Source organism: Macaca fascicularis, chromosome 6 (genome assembly GCF_037993035.2).
Source record: "Macaca fascicularis isolate 582-1 chromosome 6, T2T-MFA8v1.1".
NCBI classification, from domain to species: domain Eukaryota; kingdom Metazoa; phylum Chordata; class Mammalia; order Primates; family Cercopithecidae; genus Macaca; species Macaca fascicularis.
In genome coordinates, this window is record NC_088380.1 from 177,988,433 (window position 1) to 178,011,067 (window position 22,635).

The 22,635-nt window shown below is 36.9% G+C and overlaps 1 protein-coding gene across 6 annotated transcripts in view; it reads left to right on the forward strand.

Annotated features, from left to right (window-relative positions):
• RANBP17 (RAN binding protein 17) overlaps window positions 1-22,635 on the forward strand; it is a 436,622-nt gene that overhangs the window by 325,845 nt on the left and 88,142 nt on the right. For 5 of the 6 annotated variants that reach the window (XM_005558506.5, XM_045394505.3, XM_065547047.2 and 2 more), the window contains 3 exons: window positions 2,685-2,788; window positions 8,529-8,617; window positions 16,853-16,960. The exons of the other annotated variant lie outside the window; for it this stretch is intronic. In XM_005558506.5, coding sequence (XP_005558563.3) covers window positions 2,685-2,788; window positions 8,529-8,617; window positions 16,853-16,960 — 301 coding nt within the window. The remainder of the gene's footprint in view (window positions 1-2,684; window positions 2,789-8,528; window positions 8,618-16,852; window positions 16,961-22,635) is intronic. 6 annotated transcript variants of the gene reach the window in all.

Here is a 22,635-nt window from a genome sequence, read left to right on the forward strand (position 1 = left end):
GTCATTTACTTAATTCTCATGGCTAACTTTATGAAGTAAATATTATGTCTCTTAATTACAGGTGAGCACACTAAGGCTTTGATGAGTGAAGTGACTTTACCCAAAACCAGACAGCTAATAGTAGCAGAGCCAGGATTCAAGCTTAGATAAACTTTTTTTCTTTTTTTTAAGAGATGAGATCTCACTGTGTTGCCCAGGTTGGTCTCAAAGTCCTGGACCCAAGGGGTCCTCCTACCCCAGCTCCCAAGTAGGCAGGATTATAAGCATTCACCAGTGCTCCAGCTAAGCTTAGATAAACTTTGTGATTTCAAAGCATCCATTCTTTATAGCACCGTCATCTGCCTGCAGTGATAATTTCCACTGTTCTCATTCATAATTCCATGTTTAGAAAATACTTTATCTTAGAAGAGTAAGATTACATGGCTTAAGTATAATGTACATATATTTTATGTATTTAGGATTTGATAATGTATATTTCAATTATTTATTGTATTATTCTATGTCAGGTGTTAAGAAAATAAAGACGTTCTAAAATTCACCTTTATTGAGAAATTTTATCTAAACACAGTATTTCCCTAATAATGCCAGGCTCTATTCTGTGCTAATACTATAATACTAGTACCACCATTACTATTTATTGAGCGTCTTCTATTTTCCATATATTATAACATTTAATCTTCACAGTGACCCTCGAAGATAAGTATTTTTATACTTATTTTATAGATTAAGAAACTGAGACTCAGAGTAATTAGTAAAATATCCGAAGTTAAATAATATACGGTGGAGTCAGACACCTGGGCCTGTTTACTGCAGAGCTCTACATCATTCTCCTTCACTGAGAAACACAAAGATACAGTCTCAGCGCTGTAGAAGCTAATCTGAAGATACTATCAGCGTAAGCTAGTAGAGCTGATAATTCACATGTATACTTTATAAATTTTATCTCATTTAGTTCCCACAGTAACCCTGATCAAATGGTAGTTGTGGTATAATGTAGGTAGTATTGTTATTGCTATTATTAGATATGCGCTTAAATATCTGCAATTCAAGGCAGACTGGTACGATGGTTAAGAGCCAGGCAAAATGCTATGGGAATCCAAAGGGAGAAGGGAGGTAACTTGATTGGGAGTTAGGAAAGCTTAGCTTAGACATTGGGAAAGATATTATTTCACCTAGGCCTTGAAAAATAACATCTGTATGGGTCTGTGTTGTCACCAGTTAACAGAGAAGAGGAGTCACTTGGTCGCATAGCCAGTTGACAGAGAAGAGATTCTAATTTGGTCTGCCTTACTCTTCACTCAGGACACTGACCTTCGTTTAGAACAGCACACCAGTAAAGATTAGTTAGCCTTTTGGCATCTGTTTGTAACAAAGCTAAGTCCCCGATTCTGTTGTACTCCTGAAACAATGTGAAATTGAAGGAAAGAGATAAATCACAGAAGATCAGAGTCAGCCAGATCAGCCATTCCTTAAGAGTCAAAGGATCTTGATCCTGCCAGGACCTCCGTTTCTTTGTCTGAACGACGACTATAGGCCAGTGTTTTTCAAACATTCACAGGCATCTGAATCATCTGGAGGGCCTATTAAAACAAAATTGCTGGGACCCACCCCCAGAGTTTCTGATTAAGTGGATTGGGATGGAACCTGGGCATTTACATCTAACAAGTTCACAAGTGATGTCGATGCTGCTAGGTCAAGGACCAAACTTTGAGGACCTTCTCTGAGAGCTCATTTCCTCTCTCATACTCTATTTAAAAACTCTACTAATAGCGTAGAAATTAGGCGGTCTGAACCATGTCGTTCCACCTCCAACTAAGTATTCCACCTTAAGCAAGACACTTAATCTTTCTCTGCCTGTTTCTTAAGTAGAGTGCAGCTCATAGCTCCCTGTGACTTAGGACGAATGAGTGGATTCAATCTCTCATTTAAAAGAAACCCCTTTTGAAAAAGGATACTATATAAATTATCAATTGTGCATATCCACGTGTGAAGTGAAGATTCTGCTTTGACAGAATCCTTGAGGAAACTTCAGTCTACCTTTAAAGTAAAAAGTTAATAGGAATTGTCTCTTTTCCCGCTTCTCTGTTTAAAAAAAAAAAAAAAAAAAAAAAAGGAAGCTTAGTGTAAGAAGAAATGTACCCATGAAGAATGTATTTAAAATCCAAATGACCCATAAGGACCCCATCCTTTTTGGCAGATAGAAGTTTCCCTGCCATTTATTTAATAAATTAATTAAAAAGAACATAAATAAAAGAGAATAATAACTTAGAGCTATCTGGGCACCTGAGTCTATGAGCCTTTAGGGCCTTGGCACCCAAAGAGAAGGGGAAAAAAACACTGCATCTCTGAGGCTTTGAAAGTGGCCTTCCTTGAGGCATTAGAGAAGCTCTAGGGGCCCTAGGAGCTAAAGGACTGAGATGCCTGGGGCATGAGTCTGTTAGATCCCCTAAAGAACCAGGGGAAAAAAATGACTGGTAAGTAATTCTGCTATTTCATTTGGTGCAAAAGAGAAGGCAAAACACCAGAATATTCAGTGAGCAAAAGTACAAAATGTGGCATGGATGTGAATGCAGGCTGACCCCTTCTCGGGAATATTTCTAAGCCTAAATGAAGCACTCAATGCTGAGGACAATGTACAATTCTATGCATTTTAAACCATAGTGACCCTTTTGTTTCTCTGATAGGCGAAGATGAGGATGAATTTGAGAATTTCATGCTACCTCTTACAGTTGCTTTTGAAACAGTATTACAAATATTCAACAACAACTTTAAACAAGAAGACGTAAAGGTAGGTTTGTTTCCAAATATGAGGAATGACAGTTTTGTTTTTTCTAGGATATCTAGATCCAGAAAAGGGCTTTGCATATCTGTGTGTGCTCTTTGCCTCCTCAGACCTGCTTTCCCAATTGCATGTCTTTAATTTTTACTTTTATTTAAGCATTTTTCTAGTTTCTTATACAAATGAACTTTGAGGTCAGCAAATAGCTTTGGACAGTCAGTTCATGATAAGATGACATAGATTTGTCTCCTCTGGCAGTTACTATCTTTAATAGGATATTTCTTGTGGGTACACCACTTTAAACACCCCTATTCCCTCATCTGTCCTGCACTGTTATGTTTCAACATATCTATATAGAGGAATGCACAAACATACACATACTAAAACACTATGTCTCTAAATATTTTTTTAAACAAGAATTTATATAAATCAAGACTTTATTAAATGGCTAGGCATATATGTATAAATAGGAACTGGTCTTGAAGTATTGCATTCTTAAACGGAACAAAGTGATTAGGATAACTGATAGCTAAATAAGGTTTTTATGTGCCTGTGGGAGCCATATTAGGATTGATTTGACAAGTCAGTTCAGCTGTGGCAACAGTCATAATATCTAAGACAACATTATGTTTTATTAGTAAAATCCTTAAGTGTAGCAAGCTGTCTATGACAAAACAGCCCCATATTTTAAGGTGGGGGATGGGAAGCACAAGCTCTGCTAAATAGAAATAGTATCTTCTGAAATTACAATGTATCAGGGCAATATTAAATAAATTGACAATGATTATTATCTTTAACAGACTAATAAATGCACTCCAGAGAATGTAGACACCTTTGTTGGTGATAATTGAGTCATATATTTCATAGTTATTTGAAATATGTTAGAAATATTAACCATCTTTTGCATAGCATCTCTTCACAAAAAAAAAAAAAAAGAACTAGCAGTAAGAAGCCAAATAGAAAAATGATGGCCTTTGATAATTATCTTTACGTAATTCTTCTACCAAAAAATAATCAGCCAAATGCTATACCTCTTAATTTAAAAGAATTTTTGAAATTAATGTTTATCAGCATGCTATAGTTACAGAATTTTAAAACCAAAAAAAGGATCTTACAGATTCTCTTTGTGTTTATACTCTTCCTGAAATTCGTCAGCAGAGTTTCCACTCAGGTTAGCTGTATCTTTTAGATGTCTTCCAAATATTTTCAGTGACCAACAAAATCTTTGCAGCTTTTAGGTTGCTATTTCTGCCCTTTATCAAAAAGAAGCAGAGAAGTTGAAAAACATCATCTTTATAAAAATTACATCTGTCTCATCTGAAGATTTCATTATATTCCAAGACCATTTTGTTGTAATCCCATCTAGTTTGATAGAAACCATCTTCCTAGAGTCATTTTTAATGGAGTTCCAGTGATATATCCCTAAACCAGCAAGTTCTTAACGACCCTGGAAAGTGACTGCTTGATTACACTTTAACGGTATTTGCAAATAAAATCACAAGTAATTAAAGGGAAATCTCCAGGCTTTTGAGCAAGTTTGATGCATGATAACTGCCTGATTCAGCTTCATCTAGAGTAATGCTGTGTAGGCAACAGCTACTGAGATCAATAGCAACGTAATGATAGTGGCAGAATTAAGTGAGTAACCTGAGAACTCTGCCTCAGAATGCATGCAGCTGCCACGAACCAAGGCCACACAGTGCACTCCGTGCTTCCGTCCTAAATGTTCATCAAAAGACGCCCTGCAGGAAAATGGAGTTAGATGCTCTTTATTGCTGATCGTGTCTCTTGCCACATTTATCAGGGAAATTGGATTAGCAGTTGGCAGCTGCAGGTAGACAAGATTCTGCAGTGATTAAATATGCAGCTTGGCTGCATTTGTTGTGACAGACCTTTAGTAAATTCTACTGTAAGCACCATCTGTCTAATTTGTATAAAGAAAACTTGGTGCTTTAAGCTACCGATAAAAAACTAAATCTGTTGCTTTATCATAAACAAAACTTTTGCACTAAATGCTTTTAAATGTAATTTATTAGGTTAAGGCTATTTTTCTATCATGATGAATAAATAATACGTGCAAAAGTGCTTTCAGGTACTTCATTCTGCAAGTACTAGAGATAAAAACATTTCTGTTTTGTTCTTCAATAAAGTATTTAGTATTCCAATCCACAGGAGGTGATGCTGTTAAAATATCTCTATGAAAATGCCGCAGGACTGCCAAATTCATTTAATTTGCAACTCTTACCAGGATTCTCTAGCTCCCTATTTATAGATATTTTCAAATGCAGATTTCAGGATAAACTTAAACATTAAGGACGTGTGTTGCCAAATTGAAATATAGTTGTGAGGGGAGGAAATGCAGCAAAAGTCTTGAATTTGTAGCTTTATTTTCTTACTTACTCTTAACAAAATTAAAGAAAACATTGAAATTTTGTCTTGGGTTTTTCTCTTCAAAGTAAAGGGGAAGAGGAAAAAATACTCTGACAAATCCTAGCTTTAGAGTATTCTTTCAAAACATATGTTTCCCCCTATAATTGTGTCCATGGTAAAATATAGTCCAGTACTCCCCTGACTCATGCATCGTTTTTGATTTGGTCATGACATCATCAGTTTCAAGGAAAATGAATGAAAACTTCTCAGAGAAAGAGGAGCAGTTAAATAGGAACCTGCTATCTTTAGTCCTTTCGTAAAAACTCCACAATGTTAAATTATTTAAAATCCTTGATTTTCAGCATGCGCACATTAAAAGTTTTCGCACTAAGTGCCAAATGTTGCAAACAGCACTTTAACAGAATGATTTTGCTTTGATCCCTGTAGCAGTTCCTGAATAATTTATCACAGGTTATTGCCTTAATTCTGGAGAGGGATAGAGCAATAAAGGCAGATGAAAACACTCCAGTTGAAACACCTTGGGGCCTGCTCATTCCTCTGACACGGCTCTTTTGTTGGAACTATTTAGAGGTTATTAAGATGTGTCTTCAGAATTAAGAGTATGCTGTAAGGATGAAGACAGCCATCTTAATTCTAAAGACAAAGCACAATGACCCTTCACCTTCTTTTTCTTTGTTGTTATTATATAGTAGAATTATGAGGATAATATTATAGCTGCCCCCAGTAGTGCCACTACAGTAAAGGGTCTGTCAGACTTTCCATTAGAAACCCTGTTTTGGGGGTCAGGGTGGAAGGAGCCTCGTTTCAGCTGTTTCCCAGCCCATTCGTCTCACACTTGGCACACAGACAACTGTTCACCATGCAGCGGACTGAAGAACTCAGCAGTTACTCCCTAACTATCCAAAAAGGAATCCATACGGTTAGATCCCCAGACATATCCCACTCCCCAAAACAGCCTCACTAAAAATACAAGAGCCTCTCATTCTTCAGATCAATCTTGTGTTGACCAACTGTAAGAGAAAGGCAACTTTTAAAATAAAACCCTTTGCACTATTTTAAATGAGATGGTAAACTGCAGCTCCTCCGTTCCTCAAATTCAATAAGATCACCTCTCACTCTCAAATTACTTAGTAGGCTGGTTGAACTCTTAGTTAACAGCTTTTCTTTTTAGTATCAGGGCTGGATATGTTTTGGCTATTAAGAAAACACTCTCTTTAGTGTTGTTTGTGTATCCACGTAGATTATTACAATATGATCTGCTGCTTTGAGATAAAATATATTGTTTGAGCATAAGAAAGCTATTTCTTATTAACACTGAATTTTTCTGTTCAGCTGAATTCATTTAGAACATTATTATATGCTTCCTCTGTAGTAACATTTTCTAGAATGATACATAGATATAATTTCATAGCCACATTTTGCCACTTAAAAAAAAAAAAAAAAGTCCATAGATTGGAGTCCTATAGACCACTTCTATTAATTTGACATCGTTTAAGGCATGAAAAAATTGTGATAAAAGTTAATCTTTTTGTATAACGAGGATAGTCTAAAATATTTCAAGAGCCCCTTATACTAGACACAAAGAAAGTAAAACTCATGGTTCTTGTTGACTAATTTAGATTTAAATGGTAGATATCTCATGTGTATGTGGAAGCTTAAAATTTTTTGAAGCATACCCTGAAACTTGTAAGTGTACCTAATAAAAATAGAACAAAAAGCCTACTTTAGTAGAAAGATTGCAAAGCCAAAGAGTCAGAATAGAAAAGTTTGAAGAAGGCTTCTTAGAAGATGTATTTTGTTCTGGAGGCTGCCAGGAATGTGAAAAGCTGAGAAAGAGAGGAATGGACTCCAGGTGGTGGAAAAAGGCTATATAAAAAGGCAAAATATTTAAAAACAAATGGCAGGTTACATGAGGGAGCTACAAGGAGGCCAGCTGGTTGTAGAAAAACAAGAACTGGTGAGAGTATGAGGGAAAAAAGGAGTAAGTCATTTAATAGAGCAGAAACAAAAATTCAGAGTTTTCAAGACTCAGAAATGCAGATAACCATCATTCTGTGAACTGTTAGACAGTATAGAAACTGAATATTCCTATAAATAACATCCAGTTATATTGAGTCACCTCTTAGGCAGAAAGAAAGGAGAGGATGAGAAATCCTAGATACTTCCGAGAGTTAAACTATTATTTGCTACTTTGAAATTAAATTAATTAAATCAGCCATTAAGATGAGGGTCAGGATTCACTGTTTGCTTAATAATAATTTGAACTCCTTCCTAAAGAGGTTTTCATTTATTACCAAAGTGTGAGTAAAGAGAAAATCTGGTAGAAAAAAAAGTTCAGAGACCATTTTCTAGCTGAGTATTTGCAATGAAACAGTATCTTTAGAAGTCACAGTTGTATATCTCAATTATCCCACCCCCTTGTTTTGTAATTATGTTTATTTGTGCTCTTTGTTCCAACATTCTAGCATCTGTTCATGGGTTTTCTTTTTCTCTTCCCAAGCATCAACCTAAGGACAGCTTAATTAAGAGTCCAGAGTATAAGTCCAATCTCTTCTCTTCAAGAGTCAAGTTTTTGGTTTTTTTCTCTAAAACTAAATATTTATGAAACATTTACTGTGTATCAGGCTCTGCTAGGCATTTTCACATGAATTTACCACATTTATTTGTCACAGCGCTTCTGTGAGAAATGCATTATTAGCCCCTTTTATAGATGACAAAAGTGAGCCTGATAAATTGCCTTGCCCTAAGTCTTAAAGCTGGAATTCAAATTCAAGTCTTATGACATCAAATATAGAACTCTTTTCCTTACATCTTCCTCACTTGGGGAATGTGACTGCCATTCTGCGTATATCATAGTACCAGTAGGTTACTTGGCCAGTTTTATTTTGTCCTAAAGTTATTAAGGATATTCATTAGGAATTTTTAAATGCCAGTGCCTTTCTAGGATAGACTCTAAATTATGTTGTGGGACCAATTGCATGCAAGCCGATGTTCAAGATTTGCTGTTATTAAATAATGGCTAGACCCTGTACATATCTGTTTTGTGTAATTATCAATCCTGATCTTTTTTTTCTGATTTGGCATTATTCAGAAGCAAAGTATATTAAGACTCTTAAATGCTTAGCTAAGCTACTGGAATTATAACTTAGCTAAATTTATAAGAAGTAAAGTGGAGTTATCAGCAGATTTGATGGTCTGTTTGTTTAAAGAGTCTATGCTTTTCTGTAGAAAGAGGTCTGAAGGAGACATTTTAGCTAATGAATCAAAATCAGATATGTGGTCATTATTGCCTGATTATTACTCCATCTGCTCTGCGCTAACGTGAAAATCAATTACTGTGTCTCTTTCCCACTGACAGCGTATGTTGATCGGGCTGGCAAGAGATCTTCGAGGGATTGCCTTTGCACTGAACACAAAGACCAGCTACACCATGCTGTTTGACTGGATGTATCCTTATTACACTGTGACAATACCAGCTCTGTGCACAGAGGGATGCCAGGCCCCTCGCTTTCGTTTAATAGTATGGCACAGTAGGGAAGAGGAAACAAAGCTAAATGAACTAATGTGTAATCAGCTAAAAATTACAGCACAGTGGCAGCAGAGCAGATAACTGAGCACAGTATTTGGAAACCCAGCTCAGAGAGGTCACTTTTTTGGTGCCGTTAAATATTGATAACTTAAAAATGACTTCCCCCAAATGGTTGTTTATGTTGGAGTTGAAGGGATAATCTGGCTAACATCTTTAGGGATCAATGAATCCTACCACTTGGCATTTTTGAGGGGAGATTTGAATCTCCATCTCAATTAGCAAGGCCGGGAAGATCATTTTATCTCTTCAAGGCCTAACTCATCCTGCCACAGTTTTTCATTATCATGAAAATAATTAATGGACATGAAAAGGGGAAAATAAATAGTCAAGATTTGTCATTTGGTGTAAATTTTGAATTGACCTTTGCCAAGGGTTAGTACAGACAGGAAAAAAAAAATCCCCCACAGAAACGCCTTACCATATAAGAGTTAAAAGAGCATAGACTTTGGTGATAAAATCCCAGCTCTTCATTTACTGTGTTGTGAACCTTGGCAAGTCATTTCACCTGTCTTGGTTTTCTCATTTGAAAACAGATATAATTCAGTTTCATGGTATATTGTAACCATTAAAATAGGTAAAGTATACTCTGTATAATGTCTGGCACATTTTTAGTAGTTGTAAATGGTCATTAATATTGTTCTAATAGTATTGTATGACTAATCTTTGATCCCAACAGGAAGTGATATTGTATGCAAGTCATATAAGTGTCATATAATGCTTTCATGTCTTTTATACATGAAACCATCAGAGCATGTGAAAAACATTATAGAATCTCAAAGCTAATTTGCTTTTTAATCTAAACTATTTCTCAGTTGCTTTGCTTAAACCCTTCTTATCCAAAGTTTCCGTAAATTAAATTGCAATGGAAGCTTCTTAAAGGTAACTTTCAACTACTATGCCACAGTTATGGCCAAAAATATAACTAACAGGGGATCTAGGCATGTTTTAGGAAGAACTCTACATATTATAAAAATTTTTAAACATTAATTTGATACTGATGTATCTTTAATTATTATTAAAATATACTTCATCAGATTTATGTACCCAGAAAAGGGTTACAGATAAAATTTTTATGTCATTGAGTAATCATGCACATGGTTTGTATCTACATATAATATGTATAGAGATTATGAAATTTCAACATGGAAAGTCTTAAAATTCTCTTAATGACAGTTAAACTGGAATTATATGTGACCCTTTTATTTCTGCCTTTTTTTTTTAACTTTTAAGAGGCAGGGGCTTGTGTGTTGCTCAGGCTGGACTCAAAACTCCTGGGCTCAAGCGATCCTCCCACCTCAGCCTCCCGACTAACTGGGACTGTGGGACTACAGGTGTGCTCCACGGCACCCAGCTTGACTCTTTTATTTCTCTAAACATAAAGAGCAACTCTCAAAATCAAAATTTTCATTATTTGAAAAATAATAAAAGTCTACTTTGGGCACTGTAATATCGATGGTGATCTTGAAACCAGTCTACAACTCTAGGCTATCTAGTGATTAACATTTCATGTTTTTCTCTTCAACAATTTCAACCAAGAGTTAAGATCAGAAACCTTCCCCTCAGTGTCAAAGAAGAACTATCTGCCATAACTGATACCACCCAAAATTTAGAGAAGATACTGTATTGTTTTCCATTTCCTTATTTAGCTCCTTTGGGGGTAGCAGGGGAACCCTTCTGAAATGAAACTTTTGTCCAGCAGATGGCAGAAAATAGCAAACGGAAAATCTTGGGACTTAATGTTTTGTTTTGAACTAGAAACCTTTGTCTCCTCCATTTGACCATAGATGTTGAAGCTCTCAGGGTCAGGGGCGGAGAGAAGTGTCAGTTATGCCGGAAGCTGTGTTAGATTGCCAAATGGGGTGGTTTGGTACTGGCGTTGCTTATAATAATTGAGTTTCAGTAGCAAATCAGCTTCCTTGGGAAAAGGCTAGGGGCTTTTCATAATTGTATTGACAACAAAATGAATATGATAAATGGTGTTCATTCAGTTGAGACAAGATTTATAGTTTTCCTTTGGGCGAGGGATGAAGAGCAAATATTTATAATAATAGTAAAATTTGTTTAAAAGTTACATTATTTGATAATTCAAAAAGCTTTATTAAAATATTTTGAAATACTTTAAGCAGTTTCAGGTGATAAAGTACAGATTCTTTTCAAAGTATTCAAGTAATGCAAAAATGAATAAGTATGATAAAAAAAAATGCCATGGATATGAAAGTCATTTATTCTTCCTAAAATATTGATATGTCAAACCGTCAGTGATGATTTCCACATTACTGCTGGGGAAAGTTTATTTGCCTTTTATCCACATAAATGTGTGTTCTTTAATTTGTTATACAATCCTTAGCATGCAGAAGAAACATCCTGTAAGAGCACATGTCATCTTAAAGTCAAAATGCATTTTATTTATGGCGATTATTTGATAAAATGCTATTTTAGTGGTTAGCTATTTAATTCAAAAACATTTCTATAAACACTGACTGCATTAACTGCCACACAAACTACATTGCTTTTCACTCTGTCCTTCCAAAACTAAATTGCCTGAAACTACACAGCAACCATCTTGATAAATGGTTTCCAGGGCTGGAGAATTGAAAGAGGATCATTGACATACTTCTTTGCCCCTGTGATGAGAATGCAACAATAAGAAAACACCTTATCTTGCAGTGCATCTAATCTCCTTCTTTAAAATTTTCCTAGATCATACTTAATCTGAAGTATCAAAAATCCAGATGGAAGCTGGGAAAAAAAATTAAGAATTTGTATGACATTATTTCCTCACATGCAGTCTTTTAACTGTTAAAGTCTGATTATTGAGCTCACCGATTTTTAGTCAGGAAGTCAGTCCTGTTATACAATGGCAAGGCAATATAACAAGATACGTAGAAGAGATACAGACTTCAGAATAGGACAGTCCTAGATTCCAGTCCTGGATTCACCACTTAAACTGTGGGTCTTGAGTAAGCTACTTAATATCCCAGAATGACACGCCTGTAATCCCAGCACTTTGGGAGGCGAGGCAGGCGGATCACGAGGTCAGGAGATCGAGACCATCCTGGCAAACACGGTGAAACCCCGTCTCTACTAGAAAATACAAAAAATTAGCTGGGCGTGGTGGTGGGCGCCTGTAGTCCCAGCTACTTGGGAGGCTGAGGCAGGAGAATGGCGTGAACCCGGGAGGCGGAGCTTGCAGTGAGTGGAGATCATGCCACTGCACTCCAGCCTGGGTGGAAAAGTGAGACTCTGTCTCAAAAAAGAAAAAAAAAAAAAATCCCAGAATCACAATTTTGCTTTCCATAGAACAAGACTAATAATACCTATCTCACAGGTATGTTGTAAGAAGTGTCATGATTCTGTGATTAATAAAGGGCCCAGTACAGTGGCTGTCATAAACTAAATACTCTACAGCTGCTGTTAGTTCTTTTCCCTGATACATAATGAGACAAAGGAATCCCATTTGCTCACTTATTCAGCAAAGTGGGCTAAGGGCTGTGCTAGGTTCATGAGGAATATAGATCTGACCCCAAACAAAGTCCGTTTCTTATTTACATAAATCACTATAACCAAATATAGAAAGTGCTAAGAGCCATAACAAAGATACAAACAGGACAGTGCATGCATTTAGCTGGGGAATCAGAAAGGGCTCTGGAAAAGTGAAGGTGTTTCCTTGGGTCTTACCAAATAAGTAGGATTGGACCATATGGAAATAGGAAGAAATACAGGTTTTCGGTTGGTCTAGGCATCAGGTTGAAGGAGTCAGTAGCAAAGATGTTTTATTACAGATACCATTCATTTCATGGTTGGAAATGTAGTTTGTTTGGAACTCTTGAATATCAGTCTAAGGAATTTAGACCCTTATTCCATAGGTAGTATAAAAAAACTAATGGTTTTGATTGACTAACAAAATCAGAATTGTTTCTAGAAGAAAGTAATTGGCAATATCATTTTGGGCAAACTGAAATAGAGAAGAAAGTAAAGCTGAAAATTCACTGTTCAGCAAGCATTTTTTTTTTTTTTTAGTTTTGTTTCTGTGCCAGGCAAAAGGAATGTGAGAATGAATAAAATGATTGCTCTTTAGAAGCCCGCTCTCTAGTTGATTACACATGACTAATAAACAATCAAATGTCAGTGTGTTATAACAAAGATGCATGCAAAGGGCTATATGAGCATGTATGAGAAAAAGAGCAGTGCTTTTTGCAAGATAGAGAAAGCTTCTCAGAAGAAGTGAAAGTTAAGCTAAGCCTTGAAAGATGGATAGGCATTTGCCAGACACAAGAGAGGAAAGGTTTCCAGCAGCAGTCCCCTTGTGAACAAAGGTTCAGATGTTTACATATTCATGGAGTACATTGAAGCTCTGAACTGGCAAGCTATTTCTATTCTGGAGCCACATCCGCAAACCCTGGTCTCCTAACACTTTTAATGAAAACTCTTTAGCCTTCTAGTATTAACAACTGATGAATGGGTGGATGGACGGATGGACGGATGGACGGATGGACGGATGGATGGATGGATGGATGGATGTTGTAAAGAAGCAAACCTGATATTTTTCACATTTTCATATTTGGTATCCTATCAGGCAATGTCATATCATTAATGCCTTTGATTTTTTAATTTATCTGATGTGGACCTTAGAAATTCATTGAGAAGATAGTGAAAGCAATTAGATCTGTGCTTATTCTACCTAACGGCTCCCATTCTCTTCTTCCTACTCATATATACATAGTCCTCACAAGGCCACTGGAAAATTAAGCTCCTAGAGTGGGTTCTGGTTCTCATCCTGTAATTGAGCCTGGCACTCTCACTCTGCAGCCCTTTTAACCTCTCTGTTGAGTAGACCTCTACTCTGCTTTCCAATAATCCCTCATTTTCTCTCTGGCAGTCACCTCTGTCAGCAGCATATTAGAATTGGCACCACTCTCATTCCACACAGAAAAAGGAGCATCCCCTTATATCTCCCTGCCTTATCCCATAGTGAATACTGTGTGCTCTGAAAAATATCATGGTCCTGATGCCATTATAGAATGCCTTGCAGAGGCCTATGTGTGCCTCTGGTATTCTTTGGTTCTGAGATTTGAGTTGAATCCATTTTCTCATGAGCCTTCCAGATGCATTCCCACTAATGAGTTTGTGCTCAAGAAGTCCCTTGGTGGAATATTTTCTCACGTGTGCTCCTGTGGCATTGGTTCAGAATTTCTGTACTCAAAGCATCCTTATTATATGTCGGTCACCCTGATTTGAGCATGTGTTCCCCAAGATTAAAAGCTATATCTTCCTGGCCAGGGATGGTGGCTCATGCCTGTAATCCCAGCACTTTGGGAGGCCAAGGTGGGCAGATCACGAGGTCAAGAGATCGAGACCATCCTGGCCAACATGGTGAAACCCCATCTCTACTAAAAATACAAAAATTAGCTGGGCATGGTGGCGGGTGCCTTAATTAGCAGAGCAAGACTCCATCCAAAAAAAAAAAAAAAAAGGTTATATCTTTCTTAACTCTGGATCCTTAGCCCTTAGCACAGTACATATCACATGGTATCTACATCTATCAAAAATAACAGCTTTTCTAGTCCATAGAAACAAAACAGTAAGTTGTCTGATAACAGTCAAAATAAAGTGAATCATGTGGACTGACTTTATTTTTGTTATTTTCATCCAACTGAAACCTTATTCTTACATATACACTCACTTCTTATCCCCTTTCCCTGCCTTATTTTCCTTTGTAGTACTTTTTTTTGAGACAGAGTCTCACTCTTGTCACCCAGGCTGGAGTGCAGTGGTGCAGTCTTGGCTCACGGCAACCTCTGCCTCCCGGGTTCAAGCGATTCTTGTGCCTCAGCCTCCCGAGTAGCTGGGATTACAGGCAAGCACCACTATGCCTGGCTAATTTTTGTGTTTTTAGTAGAGATAGGGTTTTACCATGTTGCCCAGGCTGATCTCGAACCCTTGGCCTCAAGTGATCCACCCACCTCAGCCTCCCAGAGTGCTGGGATTATAGGTGTGAGCCACCGTGCCTGGCTTTCTTTGAAGTACTTTCTAATGTATATTTATTTTGTTTATTTTCTGTCTTATTAGAATATAAATTCCATGAGGGCAGGGATTTTCTTTTTTTTTTTTTTTTTTTTTTTTTTTACTGGTGTCTCTGGAGAGTGTCAAGCAATGCTTGTTATAGAATAGGACTTCAGAAAATAGTTGATAAGAAAACTGTTTTAGTATATACAAATGCAGCCTTAGCATGGTATGTATGTCTAATAGGAGAAAGTATTGCTTTTTGCACTTTTAGGAAGCATACCACTCTTAAAGTTATAGATGGCTTATTTTCATTGAACATCATGTGAACTGTTTTCTAAAACTTCAAAGTGAAATACACAATTAAATAGTTCTAATCAAATAAGCTACACTTCATTTTTAGGTTGCACGTTTATAGCAACAAATAATGTATTGAAATCTATTTTGTGCCAGGCCATGCATTCAATAAGTACTTAGCATATGCCCTCAAAAAGCTTATAATAGGAGAGATATACAAGTACTATTATTATGCTAGCACCAGGTTCCACCACCATACACAGGAGACACTCCTAACCCTTTAGGGAGAGGTAGGAGGCAAGTGCATGTGATGTCAGAGAAGGCTTCCTGGGATAATTGACACCCATATTGAAATCCGACATTCAAATAGAAATTAGCAGGAAGATGGTAGGGTCTCTGCTCTTTAGAAATGCACTGTCTAATGGGGCAGACAAATAACACAAGCAAGCAAGCCTGACATACTGTGTTGTAAGAGATATGGTCATGAGTACTCATTGAACGTAGATGAGGAAGAGACTGATGCCTTTGGATAAAATAGAGAAAACATTCCATGGGAGATAAAACTTGAGCTAGGTATTGAAAGACAGGGATATGTTAGACAGAATAAGTGGTTTATGAGGGAATAGAGACAAGAGCTGGCATTAGTGGGTTTGCAGGGAGTTATGAAAAGCTAAATCATGAGCAGAAATGCTAAGAGATGAAGCTGGAGGTAGGCAAGAACCAAATCTTAAAGGACCTTGAACACCATGCTAAGGAGTTTGAAATTTATTCTAAGAGAGGGAAGAAAATTGTGATGACCTCACCATGGAGATTTCTACCCAGAAGCACACCGAAAAGAAACACCATTAAGTGATTTAGTTTAGCATTTTGATCTGAAACAAAAGACAAGTATGTTGGAAAACATCAGAAAGAGACTTGAGGATTGGGAAAATAAAAGAGAAATGAAAACAGTGACATAGAGTTTTTCTGCTACAGTTTGGGACCTTAATCCTATATTCATGTGTCTACTTGGCAAGGAGATGCCCAGTGTCGATTAAAGGGCCAGTGGAGCTGAGTCAGTTTTCCAGGTTCTGATGGCCTTCGGCGTAGATTTGTCAGAGGCATATACTCCTTAGTGTTAATAACAATGTTAAGAGAATATCTCCTTGTGTGTACATGGGACTATCTTTAGTGACACTTATGTTGAGTAGATTAATAGTTACCCAAAGCTTTTCTTCAAGCCAGCATCCCAGATATTCCTTGGAGCTACAGTGAGACAAAAAAGAGCAATTCAACAACATTTCTTTAAAAAGAGTAATTTTGAAACTGAGAGATATGTGAGGTTTATTATTACTAGTTCCTTCTACTTTTACATATTTTTTAATTTCATAATAAAAATATTTTTCTAAGTAGTATAGTAACCAAGAAACTGATAATAACTCAAATATATGTTTATCCTCATTCACTAAACTTATTTTCCTTTCCTGCAACATTAGGCATAAATCTTTAAATGTGCTGCTTATATGATACTTGAAAAGTGTGTATTTTATTCAGTATTCTAACAACAAAGCAATATAATGTGTAGGATATGTTACAAATAAGAACAAATCACTGGAAGCCCCAAAAATATATGATATCTGTGCAGGTTAGGGAGAGCAATTTATAAAATGCCATTGTATAGTATAAACATAGAACGAATTAGTATAAACATAGAACAAATGTGGATTCCCCTTTTTGTGTGTGTGTGTGTGGCACTAATTTTCAGGAACAGTATTTCTTTAGGCCCTTAAATTCTTTAACAGGCTTTATAAAAGGTACCCAACATACCTTCCCATTCTTCAAAACGCTGTTGAACGGTACTATGGAGAGCCAGCATGTACAACTCCCATCTTGAAACTTATGGCAGAACTGATGCAAAACAGGTAAGCAGTGTGACCGGCAGTGAAAAAAACAGGCTATTAGCAGAAATCTCCAACAGTCTGACTTTCTTTCTTGGTTTGTGTATTTTCAAGGTAGTTAGCAAGAGCCCAGGAACCAAGACTTAAGATGATTAGTGAAAACAGAATTAGAGACGTAAGATTGAGGCCTTTTGAGAGAAAGAACTACAGTATACTTGGCTGTCTATGGGGACTAGGGAAATAGAAAATAAATTGGAAGACTGCAGCCACCATTATTTAAAATATTCAAAGGTACAAAATGAAGAGAGGGCAGCTATTTTAACTATTTCAGTGCTTAAATGCAATTCTATAGAATTTTAACGCAGGAAAGAAGTTTAGAGGTCTCTGAGTTGAGATGCTTTATTTGATGGATAAGGAAACTGGTCCTCACAGCAATTCATGGGAACATAGTTTGCCTCAGAAGCTCTGGGAATTATTCCTGCTTTCACTTCTAAGCTATGCTTCTTTATGCCAAGATGCGTGTATTTGGATGATTTATACACCACAATTTTCATTGAGAGAGCAACTATAACACTTCTCTGAAATTGCCCGATTGACCTTATAATTTGCATAGACTGGCAGAAATTCAAATATTCTGCATATAAATATTAACAAAGATGTAGCTAAAAGAGAAAATCTGGCAATAAGCTAATTGGGTTTAAAATATGTCATTGTGGATATGGCTTAGCACCAAATTACCTGTCCCTTAGCCATCCTGTTTCATCGTTGCCCTTTGTAAACTGTGTGTTTAGAAGGGAGGTGTCCAGACAGGGAAAAGGTATGGGTTGCAGCTCTAATGTTACCTCCGGTGCTGAGTTTTTCACAGCAATAATTTAAAATTTTTACCCTAAAACAAGAAGTGAAAAAAGACCTTGCAAATAAAGAAATATTAGTATCTATCTTTTTTTTTAAACTGTTCATTTTTAAAAGCCACCCTCATAGGTGTCTTAAAGGAAGGGTGGCTTTGTATTTTATATTAGAAATTTAGTGTGCTTTTTAATTATATTTCCATTTTTCAACCAGAAAATTGATATGATTTATTACTGATACAACATTTAATACTAAAGGGAAAAAAATGATTGCATTTTATATTATAAAGTATTTTATGTCAGCCATAGGCAGATAATTTTTTTTTTATTTTACCTTAAGTTCTGGGATACAGGAGCAGAATATGCAGGTTTGTTACACAGGTGTGCATGTGCCATGGTGGTTTGCTGCACCTGTCAGCCCATCACCTAGGTTTTAAGCCCCGCATGCATTAGGTATTTGTCCTAATGCTCTCCATCCCCTTGCCCCCCATCCCCCAACAGGCCCCAGTGTGTGATGTTCTCCTCCCTGTGTCCATGTGATCTCATTGTTCACCTCCCACTTATAAGTGAGAACATGTGATGTTTGGTTTTCTGTTCCTGTGTTAGTTTGCTGAGAATAATTGTTTCCAGCTTCATCCATGTCCCTGCGAAGGACATGAACTCATTCTTTTTTATGGCTGCATAGTATTCCATGGTGTATATGTGCCATATTTTCTTAATCCAGTCTGTCATTGATGGACATTTGGGTTGGTTCCAAGTCTTTGCTATTGTGAATAGTGCCACAATAAACATACGTGTGCATGTGTCTTCATAGCAGCATGATTTATAATCCTTTGGGTATATACCCAGTAATGGGATGGCTGGGTCAAATGGTACTTCTGATTCTAGATCCTTGAGGAAATGCCACACTGTCTTCCACAATGGTTGAACTGATTTATACTCCTGCCAACAATGTAAAAGCGTTCCTTTTTCTCCACAGCCTCACCAGCATCTGTCGTTTCCTGACTCTTTAATGATTGCCATTCTAACAGGCATGAGACGGGATCTCACTGTGGTTTTGATTTGCATTTCTCTAATGACCAGTGATGATGAGCTTTTTTTTTTTCATATTTTGTTGGCCACATAAATGTCTTCTTTTGAGAAGTATCTGTTCATATTCTGTGCTCACTTTTTGATGGAGTTGTTTGTTTTTTTCTTGTAAATTTGTTTAAGTTCCTTGTAGATTCTGGATATTAGACCATTGTCAGATGGGTAGCTTGCAAAAATTTTCTCCCATTCTGTAGGTTGCCTGTTCACTTTGATGATGTTTCTTTTGCTGTGCAGAAGCTCTTCAGTTTGATTAGATCCTGTTTGTCAATGTTGGCTTTTGTTGCAATTGCTTTTGGTGTTTTCATCATGAAGTCCCATGCCTATGTCCTGAAAGGTATTGCCTAGGTTTTCTTCTAGGATTTTTATGGTTTTGGTTTTTACATTTAAGTCTTTAATCCATCTTGAGTTAATTTTTGCATAAGGTGTAAGGAAGGGGTCCAGTTTCAGTTTAATGCATATGGCTAGCCAGTTTTCCCAGCACCATTTATTAAATAGATCTTTTCCCCATTGCTTGTTATTGTCAGATTTGTCAAAGATCAGATGGTTGTAGATGTGTGGTGTTATTTCTGAGGCCTCTGTTCTGTTCCATTGGTTTATGTATCTGTTTTTGTACCAGTATCATGCTATTTTGGTTACTGTAGCCTTGCAGTATAGTATGAAGTCAGGTGGCATGATGCCTCAAGCTTTGTTCTTTTTGCTTAGGATTGTCTTGGCTACACGGGCTCATTTTTGGTTCCATATGAAATTTAAAGTAGTTTTTTCTAATTCCGCAAAGAAAGATACTGGTAGTTTGATGGGAATAGCATGTAATCTATAAATTACTTTGAGCAGGATGGCCATTTTCATGATATTGATTTCTTCCTATCCATGAGCATGGAATGTTTTTCCATTTGTTTGTGTCCTCTCTTATTTCCTTGAGCAGTGGTTTGTAGTTCTCCTTGAAAAGATCCTTCACGTCCCTTATAAGTTGTATTCCTAAGTATTGTATTCTCTTTGTAGCAATTGCAAATGGGAGTTCACTCATTATTTGGCTCTCTGCTTGTCTACTGTTGGTGTATAGGAATGCTTGTGATTTTTGCACATTGATTTTATACCCTGAGACTTTGCTGAAATTGCTTATCAGCTTAAGGAGTTTTGGGGCTGAGACAATGGGGTTTTCTAAATATACAATCATGTCATCTGCAAACAGAGACAATTTGACATCCTGTCTTCCTATCTGAATACCCTTTATTTCTTTCTCTTGCCTGATTGCCCTGGCCAGAACTTCCAATACTTCGTTGAATAGGAGTAGTAAGAGAGGGCATCGTTGTCTTGTGCTGGTTTTCAAAGGGAATGCTTCCAGTTTTTGCCCATTCAGTATGATATTGGCTGTGGGTTTGTCATAAATAGCTCTTACTATTTTGAGATATGTTCCATCAATACCTAGTTTATTGAGAGTTCTTAGCATGGAGGGATGTTGAATTTTATCGAAGACCTTTTCTGCATCTATTGAGATAATCATATGTGACTTTTGTCATTGGTTCTGTTTATGTGATGGATTATGTTTATCGATTTGCATATGTTGAACCAGCTTTGCATCCTAGGGATAAAGCCAACTTCATCGTGGTGGATAAGCTTTTTAATGTGCTGCTGGATTCAGTTTGTCAGTATTTTATTGAGGATTTTCGCATCGATGTTCATCAGGGATATTGACCTGAAATTTTCTTTTTTTGTTGTATTTCTGCCAGGTTTTGGTATCAGGATGATGCTGGCCTCATAAAATGAGTTAGGGAGGGGTCTGTCTTTTTCTATTGTTCGGAACAGCTTCAGAAGGAATGGTACCAGCTCCTTTTTGTACCTATGGTAGAATTTGGCTGTTAATCTGTCTGGGCTTTTTTTGTTTAGTAGGCTATTAATTACTGCCTCAATTTCAGAACTTGTTATTGATCTTTTCAGGGATTTGACTTGCTCCTGGTTTAGTCTTGGGAAGGTGTATGTGTCCAGGAATTTATCCATTTCTTCTGGATTTTCTAGTTTATTTGTGTAGAGGTGTTTATAGTATTCTCTGATGGTAGTTTGTATTTCTGTGGGATCAGTGGTGATATTCCCTTTATCATTTTTATTGTGTCTATTTGATTCTTCTTTCTTCTTTATTAATCTAGAGAGTGGTCCATCTATTTTGTTAATTTTTTCAAAAAAAAACAACTCCTGGATTCATTGATTTTTCAAAGGATTTTTCATGTCTCTATCTCCTTCAGTTCTGCTCTGATCTTAGTTATTTCTTGTCTTCAGCTAGCTTTTGAATTTGTTTGCTCTTGCTTCTCTAGTTCTTTTAATTGTGATGTTAAGGTGTCTATTTTAGATCTTTCCAGCTTTCTGTTGTGGGCATTTAGTGCTATAAATTTCCCCTTAACACTGCTTTAGCTGTGTCCCAGAGATTCTGGTACGTTGTCTCTTTGTTCTCATTGGTTTTAAAGAACTTATTTTTTTCTGACTTAATTTTATTATTTACCCAGTAGTCATTCAGGAGCAGGTTATTCAGTTTCCCTGTAGTTGTGTGGTTCTGAGTGAGTCTCTTAATGCTGAGTTCTAATTTGATTGCACCGTGGTCTGAGAGACTGTTTGTTATGATTTCTGTTCATTTGCATTTGCTAAGGAGTGTTTTACTTCCAATTATGTAGTCGATTTTAGAATACGTGCAATGTGGCACTGAGAAGAATATATACTCTGTCGATTTGGAGTGGAGAGTTCTGTAGATGTCTATTAGGTCTACTTGGTCCAGACATGAGTTCAAGTCCTGAATATCCTTCTTAATTTTCTATCTCATCGGTCTGTCTAATGTTGACAGTGGGGTGTTAAAGTCTCCCACTATTACTGTGTGGGAGTCTAAATCTCTTTATATGTCTCTAAGAACTTGTTTTATGAATCTGGGTGTTCCTGTATTGGGTGCATGTATATTTATGTTAGCTCTTCTTGTTGCATTGATCCCTTTACCATTACATAACGCCCTTCGTTTTTTTGTTTGTTTTTTGTTTTTTTAAGTCTGTTTCATCTCAGAGACTAGGATTGCCACGCCTGCTTTTTTTTTCTTTCTTTCTATTTGCTTGGTAAATATTCCTCCATCCCTTTATTTTGAGCCTATGTGTGTGTTTGCATGTGAGATGGGTCTCCGGAATACAGTACACTGATGGGTCTTAACCTTTTAGCCAATTTACCAGTCTGTATCTGTTAATTGGGGCATTCAGCTCATTTACGTTTAAGGTTAATATTATATGTGAATTTGATCCTGTCATCATGATGCTAGCTGGTTATTTTGCACATTAGTTGATGCAGTCTCTTCATAGTGTCATTGGTCTTTATATTTTGGTGTGTTTTTGCAGTGGCTGGAACCAGTTTTTCCTTTCCATATTGAGTGCTTCCTTTAGGAGCTCTTGTAAGACAGACCTGGTGGTGACAAAATCCCTCAGTATTTGCTTGTCTGTAAAGGATTTTATTTCTCCTTTGCTTATGAAGCTTAGTTTGTCTGGATATGAAATTCTGGGTTGAAAATTCTTTTCTTTAAGAATGTTGAATATCGGCCCCCACTCTCTTCTGGCTTATAGGGTTTCTGCAGAGAGATTCCGCTATTAGTCTGATGGGCTTCCCTTTGTGAGTAACCTGACCTTTCTCTCTGGCTGCCCTTAACATTTTTTCCTTCGTTTCAACCTTGGAGAATCTGACGATTATGTGTCTTGGAGTTGCTCTTCTCGAGAAGTATGTTAGTGGTGTTCTCTGTATTTCCTG